The sequence below is a fragment of the Hakea prostrata genome, chromosome 4 (assembly GCF_041222555.1).
Source record: "Hakea prostrata isolate BN-2017 chromosome 4, UWA_Hpros_2, whole genome shotgun sequence".
In the NCBI taxonomy this organism is placed as follows: domain Eukaryota; kingdom Viridiplantae; phylum Streptophyta; class Magnoliopsida; order Proteales; family Proteaceae; genus Hakea; species Hakea prostrata.
The window spans coordinates 18,890,954-18,918,737 of NC_142603.1; the positions used below are offsets into that span (position 1 = coordinate 18,890,954).

Here is a 27,784-nt window from a genome sequence, read left to right on the forward strand (position 1 = left end):
GGATATGACCCTCCCACTGAAAAATATCTCACCTAATCTGTCAAGTTAAATCATTTTGAATTCTTGTATCTTTGAAGACTTGTATATCTCGATAATTTCCCCCTTAAAGTTATATATGATTTTATTTTTGTAAGGTTTGTGATAATAATGAAGGATTTTGGGTACATGGTCAAATTTCCAATGGTATACCTACGACCTTATTTCATGGAGTAGTTTCTATAGGTTATCCTCTTATTAGGTAAGTAAGAGAAAAGCATATGATCTGAGAATTGACGATTTCAGGTTTGGGGTTTTGAGAACGAGTTCTGGATTGACTTTTGGGTGCCTTTGAAAAATTTTACTGTTTTTCTTTGGTTACATAAATCATCTTCAACTTTGTTCCTAAATATAGCACATCAAATTGGTCGTGTGAACAACATTAAATTCACTTGTATGCCATCTAATTTAACCTTTAATCTCTCTCTCTTTCTCTCTCAGAGACATCTCCTACTATGGGTCCTGGACCTCCTGGTTAAAAAAAACATATTATTAAGAATCTGCATTGCTTTATAAACCAAAGGACAGCCAATAATAATGTGCAAATTGTAGGAAAGGCTAATGTTCCAAGCTCCCCTTGTTATATATTAATCCTACTTTTGAAAGTGATTTTGCACCAATAAGATGAACTAGCACAAAACAGCCTAACCCATACCGGTTTCACTTATTGAAGCAGGAAATAAAATAAACACAATTCACTTCCAAAAATGGTATTTAAACATCACCTTCCATGGTGTCTATATAACTTGGTATGTGGCAATCAAAAAGCAACTATTATATCAAGATCATTTTTTTACACAGATCCTTCGGTTGTTGTATTTTTGGAAACAAGAGAAGAATTATATAAGAAGATTCAAAAAATAAATAATAAGAATAATTTTAACTTAAAGATTTTCCTGTAATCATGATGGTGATGATTTTCATGCATGACTTTGTTTTACTTTGGAGCTTCGGTTTATCCTTCCATTGTGAGCAGGAACATCCTTATTCTTTCTTGCCTTTTTCTTTCTCTGAGGACTGAAGAAGACCCTTTTCTTCTTTCTTTACTTCTTTTCAACATTAGGTTATTGTAGAGTTAGTAAGATCAACCATCAGACAACTTAATTACCCAAACCCCAAGGAAAGAAAGGAGAGCAAAACCTTCGTGGGTTGTTGGCTTCTTCTGAAAACGAGCTGACAGAAGGGATCTCAGTACTGATGAAGATGATCTCTGCATGGTGTTGTCTGCTCTGTTAAGTTACTTGTGCTTCTTTTATTTTCTTTTATTTTTGGTTTACCCATGATGATCCGGGTTGTCAGGGTCTGGCCAGAAGGATAGCCATTCCGTCTCTTGAGGGTTTGTGATTGAAGACTCCTGCAAGGACAAATGAACAAAGATTAGGGTTAATTAAGGATTTAACTCCTATGACTACTGCATAACTACTTACTGAAAAGCTTTAATTATTGTCTATTTCTTTGCCTTTTCTAAGTCTTAGTCCAAGTAGGTTAGCAAATCAAGCTATCTTCTACTTAACTTTTCCTATTAAATGAGAACAAAAAGTCCACAGTCCATACTTAACAGAAGATTTTCCTACTCTTCTTTTCTCTTTTGAATTTGATTTTCTCAACTCAAAAGAATGTTTGGGTGTTCCAATTTCATCTTTTTCCTTGGAATTTCATGGTGAAAAGCTTCCCCCAGTCCATTCTCTTTTTCTTTTGCATTCAAAATAGTAGCTAGTTGGTTTCAGTCTTTGATCTATGATGAGTTTCTGAGTCTAAAGAAGCCATACTGTGCATGCTAAAAGCACAGCTTTCACCTTTTGGTTCTTTGAGAATAAAAATAAAGGAAGGTTCTGTTTCTCTCATAGGCCAAAATTGGTGGGGTACCTCTATGTTTGTATATTTTTGCTTTTCTTTGTTCTTATTTTATTTGATATCACACTACTCCTCAAACCAAGATTATGCATGCAGAGAAGAAGAAGAACAAGCACAAGAAAAAAAGGTATTCTAACTCATCTTTTAGGATAAAAATATTAAAAGAAGCCAATTTTCTGTTTTTCCAGACTTGATGAAACATGTGAACTGACACATAACGTTCAGCACTGAAGGTAGTGGTCTAGTGGTCTCAAGCTCATTAGTTCATTTTAAGTCAGGTTCGAATCTTTTCTACTCATCGGTTCCTCACATTGGATAGTTGTGTGCTTTTTGACTTCGGAATGGGATCACTACCGGTTTCTATGGATGTACTAGGCCTCTGGTGGGACTATGTTGACGGAGCCATGCTTGGATAACTCGAACTCAAAAGTCCGAACATTGCCTGGGACACAAGGGCGCCACTACTACATCCTTTATTGCGCTAAAGAAAAAGAGCACATAATTCATGGATTTCAGGGGCAAAAGGTGGAGAGCTTACTTCTTTTATGTCAGCTGATGAAGTGCAACCCATCAACATTTCCTCCAAACCAGAAGGAGACCTTCCCCCCAGCTTTGGATGTTGCTGTTGCTGTTGTTGTTGCTGCTAAAATCATTCATTCATTAGCAAGACGAATTCAAACTGAAAATTATGAGTCATTGTTAGACTCGGAATGGGACAACTCAGCCACGTCGATTTGACTCAGCTAGCCAAACTTTTGACCTTGAACTCAAAAAGAAGTTGTACAGATATATAAAGGATTTGTAACTGAATTATACCTGAAACTTTTCATTTTGGAGAATCATTCTTGAAACTTGATATGGGTCTTCTTCAAGAACAATAGAGGAGTGATGAAGAGGAGGAGAGATTAGTGTAGAAATTGGATGAATAGGCCTGCTGATGTGGAAGGCCGTCGCTGCCATTTGGTGCTGATGAGGATGATGATGATGATGTTGTGGTTCATGGGTCATGCGATTTGCTCTTTGGTGATCAGGTTCCTCATGTTCGCCAGATGTGGATGGTTCTCTTGCTTTTAAAGCTTCTGATCCGACCCTCACCTGTAACAAACAAACAATATTGTCAGTTTTAATCAGTTGCTGGCAAGTCTATTTCCTTCTTCTTTCCCTTGTTTCTCCCTTTGGTTCTCTTAGGTATAACTTAAATTGGTTTCATGATATCTCTTTCATTTGGTCACTAAATGGGTAAAAACCAAATTTAGTCTAGGTTGGATGACAATGATAATGGAGCTATCCTGATAGGAGCTTTCTTTCCCTACCTTACATTTTCTTTCTCCCTCTCTTTCTCTCAGTTATTATTATTTTTTTGGTTTATCTCTTTCATTTGATCACTGAATAGGTTGATTCCAAGTTTAGCTTAGGTTTCATGATGACAGTGATGATGGAGCTTCTTTCCTTTACCTAATTTTTCTTTAATTGTCCCTTTGTTTCTCTTAATATGGAAATATCTCTTCCATTTGTTCACTAAAGGAGTTAAAACCACATTTAGTTTAGGTGGGTAAAAACCACAGTTTAGGTTAGATGATAATGAAAATGGAGCAATTCTGATAGAGCTATTTCGTCTGCTCGCTCTCATTAAAAATTTAACACGGAAATTTACATTCGTAGTCCTATCCATGAAGAGAAGCAGCAGCTTGACCATGCAATAATCTCTCTTTTTGCACATTTTATGGTGTCCAGTCAGCTAGGGTTACTTAAATCATACCCTATTCTATATTGTTGTGGCTATCTCTTTACTATATAGTATTAAATTGATCTAATATTGTTAAATACATGCAAAAAATGAAAACATATTGAACTGAATAGTGATAAAAATATGAGTTGATGTGTACCTCATCAAAGCTTTTTCTGAAGGGAACAAAGCTGAAATGGTCAGATTTCATGTGTTGAATGTCCATGGCAGTGAAGCTAGAAATTGCAGTCGCAGCACCACAGAGTTGATCATCTCTTTGAGCACTAACTTCCTTAGAAGAACAGCTTCCACTGCCACTATCTCTTCTATTAGGCTCTCCGCTCCCTTCCCCGGTGGTTGCGCTGCGGTCCGACCAATTACATTGCCTGGGTTGTGTCTGGTAGAATATCTTTGATACAACAAGCTCTCCTTCTTTCTCTTCTTCAAGCTGACCCAAGTGGTATTGGTGCATGACCCAGTTGGTTTTCTCTGGTTTCCTATGTTTCCCAAAATTGGTATAGAGAACTAGTATCTTCTTGCATCCCTTCTGCTTCCCATTCACCATCACCGGCCTCGTCTTTCCGGTCTTGTGCCACCGAGTTTCACCACCTTGCAGATCACACTCGGTCTGTATTTTCCTTCTCTTTCTTGTTCCTGTGGTGTAAGCCTTGGAGGGTCTGTGGAAGAAATGCCTACTTAATCCATCTTTTGTGACTCCTGTAGCTCAAAATCAAAGTTAGGTTAACTTAGGTGCAACAACCATTGGAGGAGATGAGACTAAAATAACAAACGCACATAGTTGAATTTTGGTCTTCCTGAGCTTCATTTTAGAAGAAATTAATAGAAGCAAACAGCATATATTTATAAGCTACTAGGAAAACAGTTTTCATTGTTATAATAAATATCTGCATTAATTTATCCAATTGATTGTATATGTTTTTGTCTTTATATGATCGTAAAACACAGAGAGAGAGAGAGAGAGAGAGAGAGAGAGAGAGAGAGAGAGAGAGAGAGAGAGAGAGAGGAGAAAGTTGAAAGCTAGGCTTGTAATTACCTGGAAGTTCTGAGAGAGAGAGAAAGAGAGAGAGAGACTTGGAAGCTAGGCTTGTAATTACCTGGAAGTTTTTCTGGATGGGTATAGCAAATTCCATCTTCTCCATCAATGGTGGGGATGAATTCATTGATCAAGGGGTGCGATCTAGAGTCTTTGTCTTCAATGACTTTGGCTTCAAGGTGCTCTATCAGTTCCTGGTCTGTTGGATCAAATTTTACTCCTGCTGGAAGACCCAACCAGTCCTGCAAATCATATTTAAATACGAGAGATTCTAATAATAAGAGAAACATATACTTTTCGTTAATCTTTCTTCACTTGCACTCATGTTATTGTTGAAGGAAAAAAGCTTGTACATTATCAAACAGACAAAAAATTAAGAGCTAGAATATCTTATCATGTGTGATTCCCAGAAAGCAATCTTGCAGTTGAAGCCAATAAGAATATTATTTCATTCATGAATTCTCTTACGTACCGGTTTTCCTTCAAATTTGTGTCCACAACCAGGGCACTGCCTTGATCCACACATCTGATGCTCTTCAAGCTTTGCATCAATCAGATCTGAACAACTGATGGAACCCATCTGACCTTTATTCATGGCTTCTCCTTACTTTCTCTCCTGCTGCTGCTCCTTCCAAAAGAATTAAATGGAGAATCTGTTATATATATTAACTCATGTCCTCATGCAGCTCTCTACGGTCCAAGTTTTCCAGGAGAAAATAAAGGAAAGAAGAAAAACTGAATCTTATACTTATTTGCATTCAAAGCAATACCATGAAATAGAATTCTAAAACCCAACTGAGAATTTCGGTGGTTCAGTGAACTACTACAAGAAAAGGGAGAAAAATCAAATAGTTTTGTTGGGTAGGTTAGAAACTTAGAATCAGAACCAGAAAATAGAAAAACCCAAATGAATACTGATATTTCTTTCTTCTAATGTTGAAATTAAGATGAATCAAGCAAGAAAAAACCAGAGCATCTAATAAAGATAAGAAGGAGAAGAAGAAGAAGAAGAAATTGTTGAAACCTTCAACTTCTGTACATCGAATTCAATCCACAACTGCGGTGAGGAGAAGAGACAAAGAAACATTAATAAGAGGACAAACCTAATCTAAGAAAGCAAAAGAGAGAGTAAGAAGACGAGAAGAGAAGACGAGGTGAAGCAAATAAGAGAGAAAAGAAGTAACTGTCACTGTGGGATTTGAGCTATAGACGGCTTTAACCTTGGAAATCACCAGAATTTCCTCTACTTTAACCGAAGCAAATGAGAAAAAAAGGAAAAGCTGTCTTAACATACCACCTTTAAGTCTGCTAATTTAAGTAGAGCTCATGAAGGCGGTTGAGAGAGAGAGAGAGAGAGAGGGCAAAGAAGGAGAAAGTTAGATAAACTATTCCGTTTTGTAAAGGTGTGTATAGCTCCCACACACCTTTGTCTTAGCTTGACTGGTAAAGCAAAAGCAAGAAACGGCCTTCATAGCTGTTACATAGAGACACATTCAAAAGCATAGCAAACCCATCTGTGAACCTATTTAATAACCATATTGAAAAAATAAACGACAGTTTGTGTGTATTGATATTAGAAAGAAGTTCATAAATGAAGGGAGACAATCCTTATAAAAATGATTTTATTCTTTTCAAAGAGGGATCCCCACTTCATGATTTTAAGTTGGTAAACCACTGAAAATAATTGAGTCCAAATCAAAAAATCAACCCTATTGAGGAAGTTTTGTTTTGTTTCTTTTTACCAGAGAGAGAGAGAAAGAGAGAGAGAGAGAGAGGATGCGAGAATAGAAAACTATAGATGGAAAGAGATTTAAAAAAACTCACATGGGTTATGAGAGAGTGCTGCTTAAATCATGATTCTTTTGCCATGAGAGTTGCAGGAAGGGGGAGAGAGAGAGGGGCAGTGAATTACAAAGTTGCTTGATATGCAAGGCAAAATAGCAGACACTTGATGGACCCCCCAACACTCCTTATAAGTATTGACAAGATGACTTAGGTCGGAAGCACCATTTTTCCAAGACTAACAGGTAAAATAAGAAGAAGAAAAGCTCTACTTCTTTAATTTAGGAAAAGTGATTATCATTTCGAAACTTCTTGTTTATAATCTTATCATTCCGTGTTTTCTATGGATTCCGTGGCTTCTGCGTGTACTGGAGTCAATAAGAGAGAGTCTGTTAACGTCATTGGATTAGGATTTTCACCTTTCAGAGAGTTGGCCAGTCATTTCTTTCCCTCTCTGTTGCCTAAGACGTCTCCCCCAAAAACAAAAAAGAAAAAAATTTCCTTATTTTCATATGCATGACTTTTTTATGACCACAATCCTATGGCCCCCGCACCTAAGAATGAATCAAATGTACTTAGTTGAATTCATTGGATGTTGGTTAATTATGTTCGTACACATTAAGAGAAAAAGAGAAACGTATGCTACAAATATTCAATATGGTATTGACCAAAAAGTGATTTGATTATTTAACATATGCTCTTTTTGATCCATATATGGTATAAGTATCAGCAAAACATGCATTGATACGAATACTGAAACCTATGTACCAATAGTACTCTTTGTCAAGAGAGAGGGTAGGTTCTTTGGATCTTTATAATTTTCGAGATTCAGCGCAGTCCAAAATTCACCTTTGCCTGAGCACCATAATTCATAATTCAGATAGAAGAAAGGTTTTAGTTTGGAGAAACCCTAGATAGGGTGAGTTAGGCTTAGCTCAAGATCGTAACCCTAGGTGATCACAACTTTGGCCTTAATTGGGGTCAAGGAATCGGATCTTAGCTCAGCCCAAGTCTTGTTTGGATCCAAGATAGATTCTAACTACTAGGGTCAAACTTATACCCCTAGTTAATTTTAACTTAAGGGGGAGTATTTTATTGTAGGTTTCCTTATTGCATCTTTTAATTTCTAGTAGAGTTAAAGAGGAGTTGGGAGAGAATTATCCATCTAGACGTTTTGGTTTCTAGTTTTATATTAAAATTGTATTTACAAGTTTACAAATAAAAGCATGCACATCCCAAGATTGATCCTTACAGTGTGAATCTATCATGGTTGAGCACATCAGATCATCTCCTATAGTTTTGTCTTTCTTTTCTTTATAGAAGCTGGTTTTGTTGTTGATGGTTTGGATACAAATTCGAACCATAGGTCTTATAGGGTCCCCAAATGCAATTCAGATTAAAATTGATGATGATGATTCTGGATTACTGTAACTCACATGGAGGTACTGATTCAAAAATATAAGCATAGATTTAGATATGATTTTGGTCTAGACAAAATGACTTAAGTGGCTGCTCTCATTCATGATGACTCTACATCCAAAAAGATTGTTTTTTATAGATTTAGATATGATTTATATCAAAACAATCTTTCAATGAAAATTGGTGAGGTAAGGTTGTGTAGATAAACTGTTAATCCCAACACACACTGTTTATACGAAGCCTTCAATGTTGAATTCATCCATCTTATTTTGTGATCTCTATTGGTTTGATATGCAAGATTCTTTCTAAATCTGCCAACTTCCTCTCTATTCTAAGGGTCTAAAATTTTACATCAACATTTCACCACCTTCCGTTTAAGAATGGAACAGAAACAAGAAGACAACTCAACCCTTTCATGGCTGAAAAACATGAGGAGTATAGGATAAGCTAAACTTTGATGGGTAGAAATTAACTTCATTGATTATACAATGAGATTCTAATTAATGAGAAACTGGATCAGGATCCCTGAAATGAAATAAAAATTGATGGAGGTGGAACAAATTAAGCCCACCAGTTGGATGGTCATGATGAGATGAGAAGGCTAAAGGGTACAAACAAAACAAAATATCCACAGAATCAGATTTTTCTCACCCATTCAATCTTTCCTTTTGTTTGTAGATCTCATTCTCTCTTTTCCTTTACTCTTCCTCCCTTTGTTTACTTTCTTTGAAGGTGTGTCAAGAGTCAAACTACAAATCTAAGAAAACCGTATCAGATGGCTAGATACTTGTAAACTTTGTGAGTCTTTGAGATCCATTTGAAGATTTTTCCTTTTTTGGAAATTTTGAGCATCACATGAACAAACAAATTCAGCTTCTTTGTGGAATCTGAAAAATCTGGGAATCAACATCTGAGGTGGATTCTGAAAGCTTACTTCTGGTTAATTAATTATGTTGAAATGGCCATCTTCACTGGAAATATAAAACAAATCAACCCTTTGATTCTCATTGCAAGATGGTCATTGGGTCAGCAATATAATGAAAGCTGCTTTACATAAATTATTTCTTAAGGCTCTCTATTTTTTTTTTCAAACAATAAGAAAAGCAAATTTCTCCTAAAATACGGTTTTTCATTCTTGTCAGAGAAGTATCATCTTTTAGAATGCAATTTTGCTCAACAATGAAAAGAAAAAGGAAAAACAACACATCTGGCAGTGTGGTTTTCATGTTAGAACAACTCAGAGTAAAATCAAGGTGCGAAATCTCAGCAAGATTTTACTGACGTTTTCGGTAACTCATATAAAGTGCAAGGTGCTTAATTCTCACGGGATGAGACAAGGTTTTGAGCAGTTTATTGTACTATATGCTTCCGAGTAAGAGAGCTGTTGGAGGAGAAGGTAGTTGGTGACAAAGCTTTGTTGAAGAAACATCGGATTGATTTGTTGATCTCTTCGTTGATCTCGTCAAAGCCACATCAGATATGGAGGAGAATGAAAAGAAGACATCGGTAACAGTTCCTTCGAGTACAATTGCAGCAACAGTAGCAATGGCAACAACTACTTTGGGCAGCCAAACATGACGTTGGGTGATGGAAATCCACGAGATATTGCATAGAGAGAGAAAGGAAGGAGGTGGTTTATCAAGAAAGAATTCGATGATTTCGGCAACTAGATCTCAGTTTTCGTTAAGTTTTGGCGACTTTCGCTTGTGTTTTATCAATTCGCCAAAAACTCGCCGATTTTCGAGCAACTTTAGCAAATATTCTTTCGCCTCATTTTTTATTTCGCTACCTATCAAACAGGGCCAATTTTGCCAAGTTTCGGCCGAAATTTGCCAAAACTTCCTACAATGATTAAAATGATCAATGTGTTTTCAGATATGCAAAAATCTCATACGAAATTAATAGTACTTTGAAGTATACTATAATCAACTGCATGCTTATGCAAATACCTCTCTGCAATACGAAGAGCCTTCCCTCGTTAAAAACGCAACTTTCAACATAACAACATTTAGAAGAGAAACATTAAGATAAGAAATAGACAAAATCTAAATAAAAAAGAATAGTAATTGCTCATCAAAATGGTTCCCAAGCCTATGAAATGCAATGCCTATTAATTTAGGTGATTTTTTCCCGAATATCTATTTGATCGAGGAGAGCAATAGGAGTAAAGATGCTCGGATCAAAGACACGTAAAATTTCTTCCCCAACAATATATAAGATCTATACTCACAAACTCACAAGGTTTCACCACTTTTTCCTCTCCTTTTATCCATCAAACAAAAAAAGCCCTTAATAGTTTTCTATTATAGATGTATTTTTTTATTCATAGGACCACGTTTTTTTTTTAAAGAGATTGTATTTTTGTTTGACACGCATCAACTTGCGGTCACACATAATTTTATTAGTCTATTCAATTGATTTTGAGACATATTTATACGAATCAGGTGGGCCCCCAAAATTAGATGATGTTAGGTTTATCTAATTCTAACGCAGGCTTTATTAGTTGCTTCTCCCTTACTCTACCGGTATTTTTGGCCATCATCTCCAAATCGCTGCCGGCGGCTATGGTGTTAATTTGGGCCCTTATTGGGCTCACAATATCAACAGGTTAATTTGGAATGGGCTTAGATTGATAGCTTCTGGGTGACCAACGTTAACAACTCTTCAATCCAAGAGCCAATATATTGAATTTATGCGGGTTTATTGATGATATGATGATATTATCAGGATTTGATGTCTCATTCTAATACATTCTAACAAGCCCAACATCACCCAAGAAAACCAAGCCCATCTTCAGGCCTAAACTGTTCTGATTGGCTTGGGCTTGGGCTAGCCAAACCCAAATCTCAAGCCAGGTTAGACTCAGCATGGGCTTTTTCCCATAAACCTTGGCCAGGGTCCGTTCACAAGATGCCCACCACTAGATTTGAACTTTCTATTGGATCTATGGATAGAGTTTCTCACCGCCCACTGGAAGAGATTTCGTTAAATTAAAGAGTTTTTTTTGGAGAGAGCCCACTTAAGTGAGCCTCAAATTCCTAATTGCCCACTTAAGTGGGCTAAATTGAATGGCGTCCACTTTGCTCAACTTCAAAAAATGCAACTTACCTAAAAATTAATAGTCAGCCATTGACTATTAAGTTTGATGGTTAAATGACTCATATAACCTTATACTTGTAAAAAGACTAAAATGCCCTCTCATTCACTTAAGTAACTCAATCCCTAAGTAAATCAAATCAAAACCAATCCAAAATGGCTGATCAGGATTGGCACCCCTGCATATATCATATTGATACTCTAGATAGGTCGCTTATTAAATTTAGACTCAAAAGTCTACCATATATACCTCTCGCATGGGCACACTCCCTAACCTTAATCAGGCCACCCGGAGTTAGTCATTATCAAAATTTTGAATCCAAATCTTGTTTGAGTTTAAGGGCGGGGCAAGGTGTGTACCAATACATTCTTTAAAATATGCCTTGCTTTGATAACATGTTACATTATTTATTTATTTATTGTTATTATTTTTTTTTGGCATTAGATAACATACTATATTGAAGCCCTAAAATATGAGGTGGGATCCCCAATCTCTCCCCTCCCTTTTTTCACATTTCTCTAGCAACATATTTAGGAGATGGTCCATCTTTGAACATTTATGTTTGACTTTATTAATATTAAGAGATGGGTGCCTTACCACCATAGGATTGCCTTACCACCATGGGTGCCTTAGTTGATAAGACCAATACTTCTTAGTAAAGAAGTTATGTGTTCGATCCTGACTTGTGGTATATTATAGAGTACCTCCATCTTCAATATATAAGAATTGCCTTTTCCACAAAAAAAATAAAAAAAGAGAGATGGATGCTCTCCTAAATATATGATGTAAATGTGTGAGAAGAGTACAACTCACTCGAGATTCAATATTAGTTGGGATTGGGACTCCTAAAATATTACATGAATTAAAAGATAAAAAATTAAGGTTGAACTAGACAAGTATTAAGTCCATAGTAAACTGGGCAATTCCAAGACTTCAGCCGAGGCCTGGCCCACCTGGGATTGTTGTTCCACATGTTAACAAACCTGAGTTCATAGGGCCAAATTTTTATTTAAGGATAATTACTATTGTCCCTAGTACTATAGCTTAATTACTAAAGAGACCTTATTCTTTATAAAATTATTGTTGCTCTTCTTAGTTCTAATAGTGTTGAGATTATTAGATGTTTAATGTCTATTCTACCCCTCTAGAATTAAGAAATTAAAAAAATATATATTATCAACATTTATAATGTTAAATTAGAAAATAAATGCATAAAAACTTATTGGAAGTAAAAACTACTTAAATTGATAACATCAAATTGAAAAGTAAATAAAAAAAATTGATAAATAGCACAAAATTATAAAGTAAGTAAATAAAATTTCGATTTTCATATAGGGAGGAAGAAGGGAAGGAGTTGGGTTTAGGGTTGTTGAGAGGAGGAGGAAGAAAGTTTTTTTTTTTTTTAGCAAGGTAAGAGAGGAAAACAAGATTTTCTTTTTCTTTTTCTTTTCTCTCTTTATTTTGATTAGAGAATAAGACTCTCTTTGGTATAGTTTAGATTTATGATCATTGGACTAATAAACATAAATAGAAATATTTGGTATGATTTTTTATGGCCTTATTTCTATTGAAAATAATACAAAAATCATAATGAAAATAGAAACGTATATGCAACAACAAAGCATCCTCTAAGACTGCAAAGAATCCTCTAATCTGAACGTAATCTCCCACCATGGAATGTACCCCTCAATAACCTACCACTCAAACTTCTTGCCTTTTCATACCCAATCCTTTCCAGAATATAAGTTGAATCATCAAAACACCAAATATCCCAAGTTACAAGCACCAAATCTTCTAAAAATATAAACATATATGCAACAACAGTGATGCATTAGCTTTTCTACACAACAATGACTCCTGGTTCCACTGGTTTCTCTCACTCAACACAAAGCAACTGGACGGCAACGGAAACTTCTCAACGACGGCCAGACAACCCTTTTCTTTAGGGCTATCATGGTTCAGATATGCAAAATGTGGCTAGAGTTACTGTCCAATGCCTTCCTTTTCCTTGAATGGCAACATTGAATTCCATATGATACATCCCTTCCCAACTCAAAAAAAATCCATAAGCAAGGCTTTTGTCACAACGTCGTAGGACAAAGCCATACTATTGCCTATGTCTATGGAACTTGGCCCTTGATTTGGGAGAGGATACTGGTCAAAGATGGATTCAGATCTTTGACATGATGGATCTATCGTAGGTTTTGTACAAGCTGCACTTGTTTCGGTCGTTCTGTAAAGTGGGTATGTGCCTTTTATAGAGAATTTTTAGCTTTGTTCTATAGTCGGAGAAATCATTTCAAACTCCGGCCATTTTTCTCCCAAAACCCCACGGATTTGGAACTGTAAAGATCATAACTTTGATTGCTCTAGGTGTAGTGATGAAGCCTGAACTTTGTTTCTTCTGTCAGGAATAAAGATAAATCTTCGAAAGAATTGTACTCGAGAAGCCCCAATCTAGGGCTTGCGAATTGAGAGATTAGAGTCGGTAGAATATGGGATTTCCTTTTGTAAATTTGTAATGCATAAAACCCTTAAATGTAAAATAAGAAAATTATATTTATAATTAAACCCCTGAAATTTTGATTGAGACTGTTTGATCGTATTTTGTACAGGTGGAAAATCTCAACCGTTGGCTGCATGTTGCAACCGCTGCAACAAATAAAAATCCCTGTTATGACTGATGTGCCAGTTGCAACCACAAAGGCTCTACCAGCAACCAATGTGGCAACAAGGGAGACCACCATGGCCATGTCAGCTACCATCCTCACACAGAGCATAATGCTTGTTGAGAACCTATTGCAAAAATGCTCTCTCTTCTTCTCTATTCTTGTTCTACATGCTCCCCCATGAGTGCCCAGTGAGGGGACAAATCTGAACCACGTTTTGGGTGTAAATCCCACACTTAAGAGCATGAGTTTCTGCATCTATTTAAGGGATTTGGATCGTGCTTGGTGTGGTGCGTCTGAAATGTGGTGCCTATGGTGCCCACCATTGAATGCAGCCTACCAACCCGCAATGTTATGTGTGAATAATTGTGGGGAGAAAGGGGAATTCTGTTAGGATTTGGCATGGTATGCTGGGTAAGGATATGATCAAAATTGTAGGGTTTGAGAGGAGAGCATAATATATATTGTAAATAAGAGGAATGAAGCCATGATATAAATTCTCTCTCTTCTTCTCCATTCTTGTTCTACATGCTCCCCCATGAATGCCAGTGAGGGGACAAACCTAAACCATCTATTGGGTGTAAATCCCACACCTAAGATCATGAGTTTCTGCATCAAATTAATGGATTTGGATCATGCTTGTGTGGTGCATCTGACATTGTGGTGCTATGGTGCCCACTGTTGGATGCATGTAACATGACTTCATTAAATTTCAGCCGCTCAAAACAATATGTATACATTTAACCAACTTAAGTGAAATAAAACCAGTTTTTCTTTAACATGAGTCAAAGCATGTTTTGAGCGGTTGGGATTTAACAAAATCCACGTAGCGTACATCCAACAGTTGACACCATAAGCACCACCATGTCAGATGCACCACAAGTAAGATCTAGTGGATCCCATACTCCCATGAAGGAAGAATATTTATCCCCACTTATACCTAGGTGCATTTCTAATCCTGACTAGTGCTAATGACATAACTTGCCATTTGTTGTTGATATGGTTTATAGACGAATCAATGGTTTCATTAAGCGGTCCTATTTGGATTGGATATCATATTGGGTTTATTACAAATTGTGGTGTAAAACTACCACTATTAGAAGTCCTTATGTAGAAGAGGTAGTAAGTCCAAGGAAGTCATGAGTTTAGACCTTTGCCTCTACCACACGTTCAAATCTCCTCCCGAGCCTATAGACCCCCAGCCATTATGACTGGTTGATGATGACCAGATTAAAAATAAAATAAAAAATGAAAAGAAAAGGGTCCTATTAAAGTGCATGGGCGTTGCCCACCTTTAAAGGTACCAACAATGCATGTATGAATAAGAAAATATAATGATCAATGACCAATATTTTGTTTGGTTTAAAATTTTGAAAAGAAAAATTTTCCATGCTAGTCCCCTTTTGACTCTAAAGTGCATCCAAAAGAGATTCCCACGTGTGGAATAATGCTGCTAGGGTGTTGCAAACCCTAAAACCAAACAAAAATACGAAACACAAATATACGTGAACCCGTGTGCCCTTTTCTCAGGGTTAATTCTTTCTCTTGAAGTCAAGCCTCTTTCCAGTCCGATTAGGAAGCATAACTGCATCAAACACCCCCATCTCCTCCTATGGGGTTCGACTTCTCTCTAGGGAGAATATCTCCCAGGGAGTGCCCAATGACTTATGAGAGCTAGCTTGGTGGATTATTTTGATCCAAAGGCTTAGAGAAAACACCAATATTTTGCCCAAGTAAAAACCCATGACACTCGAGTTAAATTGAAACCTTATGGAGTCATTCTTCTAACTCCATTGTCTTTTGTTTGCTCTTGCAATGTCTTCATCTTTTTGTCTCAATAAATTGATGTCTTTGATTCCATACTCCTTAGAAGGATAGCCATTTTATTCTTCCTTTGCTCTTGCAACTATCTTGAATCTCTTATTCTATTCCACCCACCCAAAAACGAAAAATAAAAAACAACTACATAAGAACTCTAATCTATCATGAAAAGGAAAAACAAAGAATACCCATCAAAGGTTAATCCATCCCCCCATCCCTAGTCCTTGTAACATAATATACATATTAGTTTCCAATGCATGTGTATCAATCTGAGCAGCTAAGGATTCTGAAAATGCCATTAATGACAAAGAAGAAGAAAGCAAGTTGGAAGGGTCTCATCTTATCTGCGACACCTAAGGTAGACCATGGAGAATGAGCCGTAGATCTGCAATGCCTTTGCATATTTGGATTTGTTTGCAGCTATGTCTTCATTGGAGCAGCTTAATTGGATTTTAGTTCAATACGAGTGTCATGGGTTTCACTTGGGTAAATCATAGATATTTATCCTAGCCCTTGGATCAGAATAATCTACGTGGCAAGCTCTCAAATTCACTGGGCACTCCCTGATAGCTATTCTCCTTGGAGAGGAGCCAAACCCTCTCCTCCGCTGGTAAGTCGAGATCAACAATACGAATCATCTTAGTGTGACTTGACATATTCGAATCAATCAAAACATGATCTTTCATTTAGTTTTGTGCAACTACAACTTGCAGTTTCTTGTTTTTCTTCTCCTTTGGATGGATCCTTTACTGATTTTGGATTGGATTTCAAATCTGTCTTCTTTGGTGTCTTTTATATATATATATATGGCAAAGAAAATGTTGGCACAAAAACAAGCAGACATTTCCAAGGTATATACCTTAAGAGCCTTGGCAGTGGATCATTGAAGCACTCTATCATGTCAGGTAATATAGCCTCCAATTTTGTATGGTATGCAGATGCATTCTTCTTGGGAGCATTACTTTTACGGAATACATAGAAAACAGGCATGGGTATTGCAAACTTTGAAGGGATTGGGGTCTCCTTATGTGTCAAGGATTCAGTAACAACCTAAAAAATCTGCATGTGTAAGAGGAAGCAAATATAGGAGCCAAGATAGAACATAAATCCTAAGAACGTAATTAATAGGGGAAAAAGATATGCACTTGGCATATTTTGTGAAAATGGTAATATAATCAATGTCAACAAAGTAGTGTTAAATTGAAATGTCAACAATAAATAGTACAAATAAAATAAAATAAAAAACTAAATAATAAGAGGGGGGCCCGGAACAAAAAACCGAGGAACGGCCCGGAAGGCCAAGGAAAGTAAGTTAGCCTCTTAAAAAAAAAACAACCCATAAACCCAAAAAGTCCAGAAAAAAGGGAAACCAAGAGGAAGACGAGAGTAAACACCATGAGGTAAGAAAAGAAGAGCCCCGAAGGGACCGACGCAAAGGGAAAAGAAGGAAAGAAAGGGATTTGGGGTTTGGAAAAAAGAGCCCACACACACGGACACGGGGGGGCAAGATGGACAAGTAAGGTGGTTAGTATTGAAAGTAGGGCATGTATAATCGCGGGGCATGTCCTAAGAGAATCCATCACTAATAGGAGTCAAACCAAGCACCATGAAATCCAAGCTTTAATTGGAAAACAATACCTCACGTGCAACATCAGCATTACTGAGAGCAAATCCATGGCTTCTTTTATCTTGTTCATTTCTAATGATACAAACCTAAGAATTATATTCACTCATCTTTCTGGGGTTCTGTTAATGTCCATTCAAGTTCTACACACTGCCAAAGTTCATCATAAACAAAACAAGTGAAATAGAAAACTACTAGTAGAATTGAATGCTTTTGGATGATATGCCATTATATCTTGCTCAAAAGCACACCTTCCGTAAAAAACATGCAAAGCCATTATATCAATTACATGGTGGTGTTCATCAACCTCTGGAAGAACAACCTTTATATCAAGAACATTTGGAGTAAGAACCTGTGAATCAAAATCAAGCCACCATGAACAACACATACATGCCATCAAAATCAAAATAAATACTAAGGTTAAGGGAATGGAAATAATCGATCGTAGGATGAAAATGGAGACATGTCCATCATCAAAGGAGGCACTTGAGCTTCTGGTACTTGAGCGGATAAGAATCCCCATTCTTGAACTGAAGATCTGATTGAAATTTGACACTTTGAAAATCTATAACCATACTTTTTATGCATCTTTAATGGTATGGCTTAATGATCAACTTCATTATTAGTTTAAATTGCAAGTTATTATGTTTTAAATATATATATCATTTTATTATTTTTAATGTTTCTGATGATTTGTGTGTGCAAGTTGACATGCTATCTAACTGATGCTCATTTCTTCCTTCTCACCTCTTCTTTAAGTTTTACTGACTCTGTCATTGATAACCCATCACAATGATAATAGTTAGAAAATGAAATTGCAATTCGAAGGATAAAACAAAAACATCAAAATAATGCATAAGATGGAGAAATACTCGACATTTGACCTATAAATGAGAGAGTGAAAGAAGATAGAAGATATCTTAGGCCTCTCACATAATTGTAAAAAGGGAATGCCATGGATTCCTATTACATCTTACAGTGAGAAGTTAATGCCATCTCTCACAGAACTCATACAGTTGAAGACTAAAATATTTCTCAAATTAATGGTAGTGGAAATGATTCTTTGCTCTTTATATATAACATCACGAAAACACACAAGCTTGAAACCCCATTTATGAATAGGGAGAATCACTTACAACTTGAGTATTGATATTCAAAAACATAAAAAAAGAAAAATGTAAAAATACAGAACTTAACTACTCAATCCCATATCATAAGATTATTATTTATAACTCATAACCTATCATCATTATCCATTATTGATAAATAAGTCATAAAAATCTCTATAAATTATGCTCAAGAGAGCCTAAGATTAATTTTTTTCCCTAATTACTAAGGAAAATAATATAATTTAATATAAAGTCTAAGCAAGTAATATCATACCCAAAAATCTATATCATTACTTAACTAACGAAGCTTAATGGCAGGGGAGGCATCAATATTTACAGGAAAAGCCTAAAATTGGATTAATAATTTAAAAAAGTATAAGGGATAAATGAGTAATTAGGCTATAGAATAAGAGGGCAAAAGTAAGTATTTCTTTTATTTATTTTCTTTTATTGTAGTACGTTTATTGGAAAAAACAACCTCAAAGATTTGGGGACCAAAAGTTGTTAGCAGTAACCATGGAATAAGTCCTCCACCTTGAGTCGGGTTAAAAGCACGGAATGTGTTTCCACTATCACCATCTTCGAATAAAGTATTTTCTATAGTAGCGTCATAAATAGTGCATAGCAAAGCAGCACCCAATTCACATCTTATAAAAATAGATTTAATTCAAAAAGAAAATTTTAATTTTTTTATCCAAAATTTAAATCTGACGATTCAAAACAAGATCAGTGGATAAGGTAATGCACCTGTGACATGGAATGCCCTGCAACACAACAAACCTGTCAACTTCAATGGGCTATTTGACCTCAAAATTTCTAGATTGTGCCGTGGGCTCTGGCCCATGTAACTTTAGTTGTTTATTAACACCCGGTCCAGTGGGTGTTCTCAGTTATGCCGCGTTTGGGCAGCAGTTTTCACGACAGCGGTTTTCGACATTGTCCACCGGATCTCAGAAAACAGCTTGCGCCGCTTTCCACTTTGACAGATTTCATTTCTCGAAACCGCTTATTAGTTATTTCCTAAAACATATCTTTAAGAATAGCCACGTGGAGTTCAGATCTCGTTTGGTTCCTGAGAAAACCAAAACTCCGAACCCGAAAGTTGAGGAACTGCGAAATGGAAGGAAATCACTTCCCAAGAGTTTTCAGACACGCAGCTTAGCAGAAACGCAGCTTTTTCCAAATCATTTTCTTCATTCAAACTCAAACTCCAGGAGATTCCATGGGTTTGTCCTGCGATTTGGAAACCAAGATCGTCACCGGACCAGCCGGATACATTCTTGAAGATGTTCCTCACTTATGTGATTACATCCCGGATCTCCCTGTACAGTTTTCTTTCTCTGTTTCTCTATGTTTTTTCTATCTAATCTGTGATTGATCTATTTGTTGCTTTTGCACTTAACTTTGATTCTGTAAATGCTTCACTCCTTAACTATTATTTTTCACTTCTGTCAAGAGTATTCTTCTTCATTGAAAAGATGTTCTTTTGATTGATTTCCTTTTTAGATATATTTACTCTGGATGGATTTAATATGTAACGTTTTGGTTGAACTCGTAGATTTAGGCTTCTAATTCATATTTTTTTTAAAATCTCCTCTGGAAAAAAGTATTTTTAGATCAGAAGGAACGTGCAGGCTATTTTTGGAGTGAAAATTTGGAGTTCCGCATGAACTTAACTACCTTCACTCCCCATTTCCGTCTTTTCTATTCCATCGCAAGCTTGAACTAGTTTAACGGATTTCTGAACTTGTTTATTGGAAAAGTTGTATCCTGTTTCCATAAAAATGTCTCCTTTGAAGAAGATTTTTAGTTTTTGTTCATATTTTAAACTCGTATGTTAGTGTGATTTTTGTATTGTTACTTTGGTACGAAATTGTCCTAAAATAAATGTGTTCACTATCTAGTTTTACTAGATTTGGGGAAATGGATGTTGGAATGGATCAGCAGATGAATCCCTTACTTTTTGTTTTTGCTTTTGGAACAACTGGAAGGAAATTCTCATAATCTTTTATTCGTATGCCTTTTGTCTTACAGACCTTTCACAATCCATTGCAAGACAATCCTGCGTACTCGGTTGTTAAGTAAGGCTCTTATGTTGTCTTCCTAGCTAATTTCTTCTTCTTCTTGCTGGACATTCTATTCAATTTGCTTTTGAATGATCTTTGTTGAAAACGATGATTCATTAATAGCATTTTCTGGGTTCAACAGGCAATACTTTGTTAACGTGGATGATACCGTTCCCGAGAAGGTGAATCTCTTTCGGATCACTGGCACACTTTCTAAGCCTCCCTCTCCCACCAAATCTTTGTTTTTCATAGGCAGATCCACTTGGGTTATCGTTTGATTCATTAATTAACTAGTTGCCTGTTTAAGTATGGGAAAGTTTTTACTATTTATTAAGCACAAGCTGCCTGATCACATGATGCTCATGTTCGCATTAATGTTTTGGTGATAGTTAGTTCCACTAGGGGTGGGAGGTCATATCTAGTACTGATTAGTGATATGGCATGTTGACTTATTAAAGGCCTTGATTCTGTTATTTAAGATTAACATTCCCTGTTATGCAGGCTGTGGTTCACAAAGATGGTCCAAGAGGAATACATTTTCGACGTGCTGGACCACGTCAAAAGGTATACTTTGTATAGTAACAGTTACATACCTTTAACGATAAGTCTTATTCACTCGCTTACATGCAATTTTGAATTATGAAACACTTCATTGCTGAGACTCTTTTCAATTGCTCAGGTGTATTTTGAGTCAGATGAAGTGCATGCTTGTATAGTAACATGTGGTGGTCTTTGCCCGGGGCTAAATACAGTGATCAGAGAAATAGTGTGTGGCCTTTACCACATGTATGGTGTCAATAAAGTACTTGGTATAGAGGTGAGTCATTGCATTTTTAATATTTCCATCTTCACGGCATATTCTTTTGCTTGTTCGATGAGCATGGTTAATATTGAATACTGCACACATTCAGACACACAGAGTGAATGAAACCTTAAATTGCAGTTGGATATATTTGTCTTTCCTGAAAGCTAAATCATAAATATTAGATACAAGCGGATGGTCTTTTAATCTGATTAGCTACAGGTTCATATACAAAGATATCAATTTTATTTTATAACTGGCTTTGTCTTGCGATGATAGTTCTGCATTATCTACTAAACTCCTTAATATTGGAAGCTCGAAAGAAGAACTATTAAAGAGTATTTATTTGTTTTTTTCTTTCTTTTCCTTCTTGCCTAAATACCTATCTGAAGCATCATAAAGCTGGATTTAAACTCGCATCTGTGTTACGTATTAACATATGAACTAAAGGTAGATACTTTGTCACACCTCAGAACATATATATTTTGATGGTGCATTCATCGTTGCCAAAGATACTTTTGTAGCTTCAATTAGTGAATGCTTGTATTCAACTAATGGAAGTGGTGCTGTATGTAGGGAGGATACAGTGGCTTTTACTCTCGAAATACTGTTCCCTTAACACCAAAGATTGTCAATGACATACATAAACGAGGTGGCACCATGCTTGGAACATCACGAGGAGGCCATGATACCTCAAAGATCGTGGATAGCATTCAGGACCGTGGAATTAATCAGGTACATAGAGGATATGGGTCTGTTGTATACACTTACCAGTTTCTTCATTCATGATGATCAATGCTTCTCATATGTATCAGTTTCTTCATTCACGACGATAAGAGCTTTTCATTTGTGATACTTCTTTTTCACTGGGCTATGTGTTGGATTTTAGTTGATACCTTTCTGTTTTCCAGGTGTACATAATTGGAGGGGATGGGACTCAAAAGGGGGCCTCTGTTATTTTTGAGGTAATTTTTTTGATAAACTTGAAATTTCATCTACCATTAGCTATGAAAGGTGCGCCATATCATTGCTTGGATATCTCCTGCTTTCCCAATCTAGGCTCACTTATATGAGGATCTTGGCATATGTGACCTAATTTGGAAAGGCTAGCACAGATTATTTTTATTTTATTATTTTTTTAGGTGGGGTGTGTGGGCTATTTTATCGGTTAATATCCTTGTTTTCTGCTACATAGGAAATTAAAAGGCGTGGTCTCAAAGTTGCTGTTGCTGGAATCCCGAAGACAATTGATAATGACATTCCGGTACTTCTCTTGCCTTGCCAATTGGTGAAATTTATTCTTCCAGGTCTCTCCTTATTGTCATCATTAATAACAATGGTCGAATTTTTTTAATTCAGGTTATTGACAAGTCATTTGGTTTTGACACTGCGGTTGAAGAAGCTCAGCGTGCCATTAATGCAGCACATGTTGAAGCTGAAAGTATGGAGAATGGTGTTGGTGTTGTGAAGTTGATGGGTCGCTATAGTGGTGAGTTTTGATATGTAATGTTTTCGTCCACTTTCAAGTCAAGGAACACCAGAAGTCACCATCTCCATTAATGTCATTGTGAAAAAAAATCATTGTAGTATGAATTGTGGGAGGAAGAGGCCTTTATGCTTGGACCTCTTGAAGTAGGATGAAATGCCAGTGAAGTTTGTAACAACACTGTTGCTCATGCGACTCGAAAGATTTAGAGCTCACAATTATTTTGTTGATCCAGGCATATACACAATTATGCACTTTGAGTTTGTGGTTTACTGATCTTGTTTCCAAGTAATCTTACAACCAATGCTGCAATTGAACATGCTTTTATTTGGTACAGGGTTCATTGCAATGTATGCAACTCTTGCCAGCCGAGATGTAGACTGTTGCTTGATACCAGAATCACCATTTTATCTAGATGGATCAGGTGGGCTTTTTGAATATATGGAGAGGTGTCTAAAAGAAAATGGGCACATGGTTATTGTGATAGCTGAAGGTGCTGGACAAGATCTTCTTTCTGAAGCCGTAAATTCTCAGAAGGATGCTTCAGGAAACAAGTTACTCCAAGATGTTGGTTTGTGGATGTCTCAGAAAATCAAGGTTTGTTTATTCTGAAAAGAAGTTGCTGTCTTATCCCATCCCCATTGTTGACAAATGTGAGTGGCCATGTACATGCTGCTGATCTTAGATCTATTTCTTGATTAAGTAATCAGACTGGCTTATATCCTTTTTCTTTTTGTTCATATTGTAGGATCATTTCAAAAAAACACAAAAGATGCCCATCAACCTCAAATATATAGGTTGGTGACGTGAGAGTTTCTGTTTCTCTCTTTTACAATGTCTTCTCTAATTATAGTACCTATACATACAAGAGTCTGATGTAAGCAAGTGGTATCTCTGTTTTCTGGCAGATCCTACATATATGATCCGTGCCATTCCTAGCAATGCATCCGACAATGTCTACTGCACACTGCTTGCTCAGAGTGCCATCCATGGTGCAATGGCTGGGTACACAGGCTTCACAGTTGGACCTGTAAACACTAGACATGCTTACATACCATTCCAGGTGGGTACCTTTTATGTGCGTATAATCATTAAGAGGGCTTTTTTCATCATTTTTTTTATACTGAAAAAAACTCAGTATTACTTAAAATAGCAAGTACACAGATTAGTTTCTCCTGATACTCTATGGAGGATATATATGCTATATAAGTGAGCCATTGCTGGAGTGTGGTCTGAGTAAATTGGGCTTTTTTCATCATATTAGACCATTTGAAGACTCACCACTGGGCTCCTGGTCCATGATGTTTGTTAGTTGTAGCATGAAGTTGGTTGCCTTTACCTTTACCTTTACCATTGCATTTGGAAAAAGACGTCTCCCTACACGAGGGCTATCCCTCTTTCTTTTTGTTGTACATCTTTTTAAATTTTTATTAGAAAAAATAAAAATTTTGGAGTTTGAAGATAGTGGCAGGTAAAAATGTGAGTTGCTTTTAGCCAGTAGGCAGGGTCTTCTTGGTTCATCCAGTGACTTAAGTAAATACCTGCCACAATATTATTAGTAAATAATGGTAGTTTATTGTAATACTCCTTGTTGGTTTGATGCAGCGTGTGATTGAGAGACAGAACAAGGTGGTGATAACTGACAGGATGTGGGCAAGATTGTTGGCATCAACAAACCAGCCAAGCTTCTTGAGTGCAGTAGATACTCAACGAGTCAAGAAAGTCAAAGAACAACCATCACAACTCCTGGAAGGTGAATGCCATGCGGCTAAAGATGACAAGTTTGAGAGCCAAGAGAACCACCATCTGTAGGAACTAGTGGACCATCTTGTGGAGCTGCTTTTGTTTTTCTTCAGGAAGCTGTTCAATTCATCTACAATGCTCCACCTGAGTTTTGGTGGGATTGTGAGTATGTTTTTCTTCTTTAATGTTATGTGGAGCTGTTTTTATCAATCTAGCTTTGTAACATTTAAAGGGATGTTTGTATTTGCCTGCACAGGTTTACTCTATTTAGTTATACTTTTTTGCCCTTGGAGTTTCACTATGTAAACATCATCTGAATCAAGATAATACAAATGCCCTTGAAATATGTTAATGCCATAGTCTTTCAATTTAGTTGCCTTGTTTTCTACCTTTTATCAGAACCCATCTTTGTTTATTCACAGCCGTATCAGCTCTATGCCTTGTCTTGTACTGGGAGTGGGAGTTTTCCCCCAACAAACAAAACCATAAATTGAGGAAAGGGCTTGCAAATTGGTTTCTTAAGTTAATGAATGCTTATTCGGACAAAAGTTGTAATGGTTTCGGATGAAACACAACCTAAACAGTCTACAGGGTTAGACAATTAATTACATTCTTCCACTTTAGCAGTTCTATGAGGACCACCAGGTCCAGCTATACTGGGCAGATTCCTTTTCTTTTTAGTTGTTGTTTGTGCTTTTATTTTTTGGGTTAGGCCTGATGTTTATGCCTTTAAATTAGCTTTAATAATGAAAGCAGTTATTTACCCAAAAATGAAGCAAGCAATCCTGGTCCTTCTCGCCTAATGATTCTTTCTTTTTTTTCTTTCCCAAAACTCTCTAATGATTTTTTTGGGCCTACCTCGCCTAATGATTCAAGAGGGGAAAATAAACAAAGGTAATACAGTTGTTGAACTTTGGGAAATCTTGCCACTCTCTAACCATGAGAGATGTTTAAAGAAAATGAGTATCACCTCTCTCAAACGGAATTGGAACATTGTTCAACTATCCCACTAAGTAAAGAAAGGGGGAGAATTGCAATGTTGCATTCTTATGAGAAAGAGTTTAGGAATGTGTTTATCTGTTGACTCACCCAAACCAAGTAAGATTATGAGTACAAGGTAGAAACAAAATTGATGGAAAGCCATAGTGGTACAGATTTACAAAAACAAAGTTGATATTCATAAATGCGATGACTATAAAAGAGGTAACTCAATGAATCATGCTATGACAATGTGTGAGGGTTAATGAAACCTTTTTTTTTTTTTTGGTACGAGGGTTAATGAAACCACAGTACAAAAAATTGGCAATATATTTGGTGTAATCCGACATGAAACCGATGGCCGACATGGGTTTTGCCAAAAGTCGTTGATACATCGTCAACAGTCAATTTCTTGTCTATTTTTTGTCTTTTTACTTTTTGGTCAAACAATTTTTTCAGCGATTTTTTGTCATTTATGTACGAAATTAGAGTGAAAGGTAAAGTTGATTGAATAAAATATAAGGCGGCAACGCAACCGGACAGACGACCCGGGGAAACCGTCAGAAACCGATTCCGTTTGTGAAAGGGAACGATTATGGATGGTAATCCGGTTTCAAAAGCTCAATTGTCTCCAAAACGCGATCAATAAATTTTAGGATGTTCGTTTCATTCCCACCAACACAATTTTAAATTTAACTCCATGTTTGAAGTCTAGATTTGAAATCTCTAGATATTGAATCTCCGGACTCTGTACCGGCCTAACATAATGTAAAGTTGATTAAAAATTTGAAATACATAATTAAAAATCAATAAGATTGATTGAAATTATAATTGGAAACAAAGATGTAATTGAAATGATGTAAAGTTGTTACAATTAGAAACAAAAACGTAATTGAAATTAGAGCAAATTGCACAGACATCCCCAAATGAAGGCCTTAAAGCATTGGCCCCTACTTTATATTTTGAAAAAAAACAGACATCCCAAAATTAGAATTCCTTCATATTCTAATAAGGATATTTTTTGGAATTGAATGAAAAAAAAAAAAAAAAATAGTGGTTTAATGGTTTTCAGTGACAAATTGAACTAATATGTCCAATGAAAATTCAATTTTGAGGTACCAGTGCAATTTGCTCTGGAAATTATAAAGTAAGGTTGACTAAATCTATAAATTTATAACTAGAAATCAATTCATAAGGTATTATTTGTATCTCATTCTAATGTAATTATTATTTAACCCTTCATTTCAGGTCCACGAACCCGGAGTGACAGTAGAAGGCTGCAGTGGGCCATCCAAGTAGAGATTATGGGTTCGAAAGTTGAACCCATAAACATGAATAATGAATGAGATGATCCGACCACCATAAATGATTTTGGAAGGAGAGAGAAAGCCAACCCAGGTGGATTAAAAGGGCGATTTTGGCAAGCATGAAAATCAAGGATAGTATAAAGTATACCATTAAGTCAAACATGTTTAGAAATTTACTACTTTGCACTTCTACAATTCTAATTAGAATCCTACTACATTAATATTTACTTTTCAACTCCTATTAGTTTTTTTTAAAAAGTTTGCACTTACATAAAAGCATTTAACCACATTCAAGATGGGAATCTTTTTGAAAAATAATTAAATTGAAATTGAAGAAACCAAAGAACCATGGGCAATGAAGATTAGTCATGTCATTAGAGATGCGAAGGCTTTTTTGGCCAACAATACACTTATATTAGACACTCTAGAGCAAGTCCGGAGGTATTAAAACCTGTCAATACAAGGAGAGAGGGGGGAAGCCACCAAACATGACTCAAAGAAAATTTTCCTAACCCTATAGCAAGATAATCCTCATATGTACTGTTTGACCTGCTTATAAACAAAAGTAGATCAACTGAAATTGAGTTCTAGTAGAATTGATTTCTCTCAAGATGCTGCTGCCAACCTAGTCTAACGATTGAGAAAACCCATTAAGGGGATATATTACAACTTTGAAATCTGGAACTCAAGAGAGCTGAAGAGAAACTGCAATATAGAAAGAGTCCAATGCTAAAGTTGAATGTCCTTGACATGAGACTGATCTTGCCATCACAAAACCGCCTTAGGCATCTTACAGAATCCTGCCTTGGTCTCCAGATTTTGAATCAGATTCCCATGCTGCATCACAATGAAATCTATAGCAAGAATCTAACTGATCAAGTTGTGGAAGTTGAATAGGTGATTGCCTAAGTTGGGTACCTCTGCATTTGAAATGAAGAAAACTTTTGAATTTCATCTAGTAACTTAGAAAGAAAATTCATAGAAGAAGAAATACTAGGAGTTACACCACGAAATAAGAATTGATTTCCTGTGTTCCATATAACCGACATCATAGAACTCTAGATGGAGTGTATCCATTCCAATTGGTTGGAATGCTGATACCTGTCCCCTTGGAATTCTATGGGATCAATTCTTAATATAGAGGTCTTCCAATAAGCACAAAAAACACATAGGAGAAAAAGAGTTGTTTCTATGAATTATTTGTGGGTAAT

The 27,784-nt window shown here is 36.3% G+C and overlaps 2 protein-coding genes across 7 annotated transcripts; one reads left to right on the forward strand and one right to left on the reverse strand.

Annotated features, from left to right (window-relative positions):
• Window positions 1-523: 523 nt before the first annotated feature.
• Window positions 524-6,642, reverse strand: LOC149018336 (NAC domain-containing protein 75-like). Of its 6 annotated transcripts, none has more exons than XM_089152629.1 (7): window positions 6,495-6,642; window positions 5,143-5,292; window positions 4,732-4,912; window positions 3,777-4,333; window positions 2,707-2,985; window positions 2,429-2,533; window positions 524-1,390 (listed from the first exon to the last, which is right to left on the reverse strand). In XM_089152629.1, exons 2-7 carry the CDS (start codon window positions 5,263-5,265, stop codon window positions 1,310-1,312), a joined length of 1,326 nt encoding a protein of 441 aa, XP_089008755.1. In that variant the 5' UTR covers window positions 5,266-5,292; window positions 6,495-6,642; the 3' UTR covers window positions 524-1,309. The 6 variants fall into 6 exon arrangements, with proteins under 6 accessions (XP_089008755.1, XP_089008756.1, XP_089008754.1 ...); XM_089152630.1 differs by lacking the exon at window positions 6,495-6,642 and adding an exon at window positions 6,095-6,408; XM_089152628.1 differs by lacking the exon at window positions 6,495-6,642 and adding an exon at window positions 5,695-6,408.
• Window positions 6,643-19,217: 12,575 nt separating this feature from the next.
• On the forward strand, window positions 19,218-24,717 carry LOC149018337 (ATP-dependent 6-phosphofructokinase 6-like). Its single transcript, XM_089152633.1, has 13 exons — window positions 19,218-19,515; window positions 20,226-20,272; window positions 20,400-20,439; window positions 20,759-20,821; window positions 20,937-21,074; window positions 21,636-21,794; window positions 21,971-22,024; window positions 22,255-22,323; window positions 22,419-22,548; window positions 22,883-23,142; window positions 23,294-23,342; window positions 23,454-23,608; window positions 24,151-24,717. Exons 1-13 carry the CDS (start codon window positions 19,414-19,416, stop codon window positions 24,355-24,357), a joined length of 1,473 nt encoding a protein of 490 aa, XP_089008759.1. The 5' UTR covers window positions 19,218-19,413; the 3' UTR covers window positions 24,358-24,717.
• Window positions 24,718-27,784: the final 3,067 nt, after the last annotated feature.

Coding starts and splice junctions, on each gene's coding strand:
- LOC149018336 (XM_089152629.1), bottom strand. CDS start 5,265: ATGAATAAAGGTCAGATGGGTTCCATCAGTTGTTCAGATCTGATTGAT. Junction 4,913..5,142: donor ACAAATTTGAAGGAAAACCG/GTACGTAAGAGA, acceptor TATGATTTGCAG/GACTGGTTGGGTCTTCCAGC. Junction 4,334..4,731: donor CCATCCAGAAAAACTTCCAG/GTAATTACAAGC, acceptor TTTGAGCTACAG/GAGTCACAAAAGATGGATTA.
- LOC149018337 (XM_089152633.1), top strand. CDS start 19,414: ATGGGTTTGTCCTGCGATTTGGAAACCAAGATCGTCACCGGACCAGCC. Junction 20,822..20,936: donor GTGCTGGACCACGTCAAAAG/GTATACTTTGTA, acceptor TCAATTGCTCAG/GTGTATTTTGAGTCAGATGA. Junction 22,549..22,882: donor GTTGATGGGTCGCTATAGTG/GTGAGTTTTGAT, acceptor TATTTGGTACAG/GGTTCATTGCAATGTATGCA.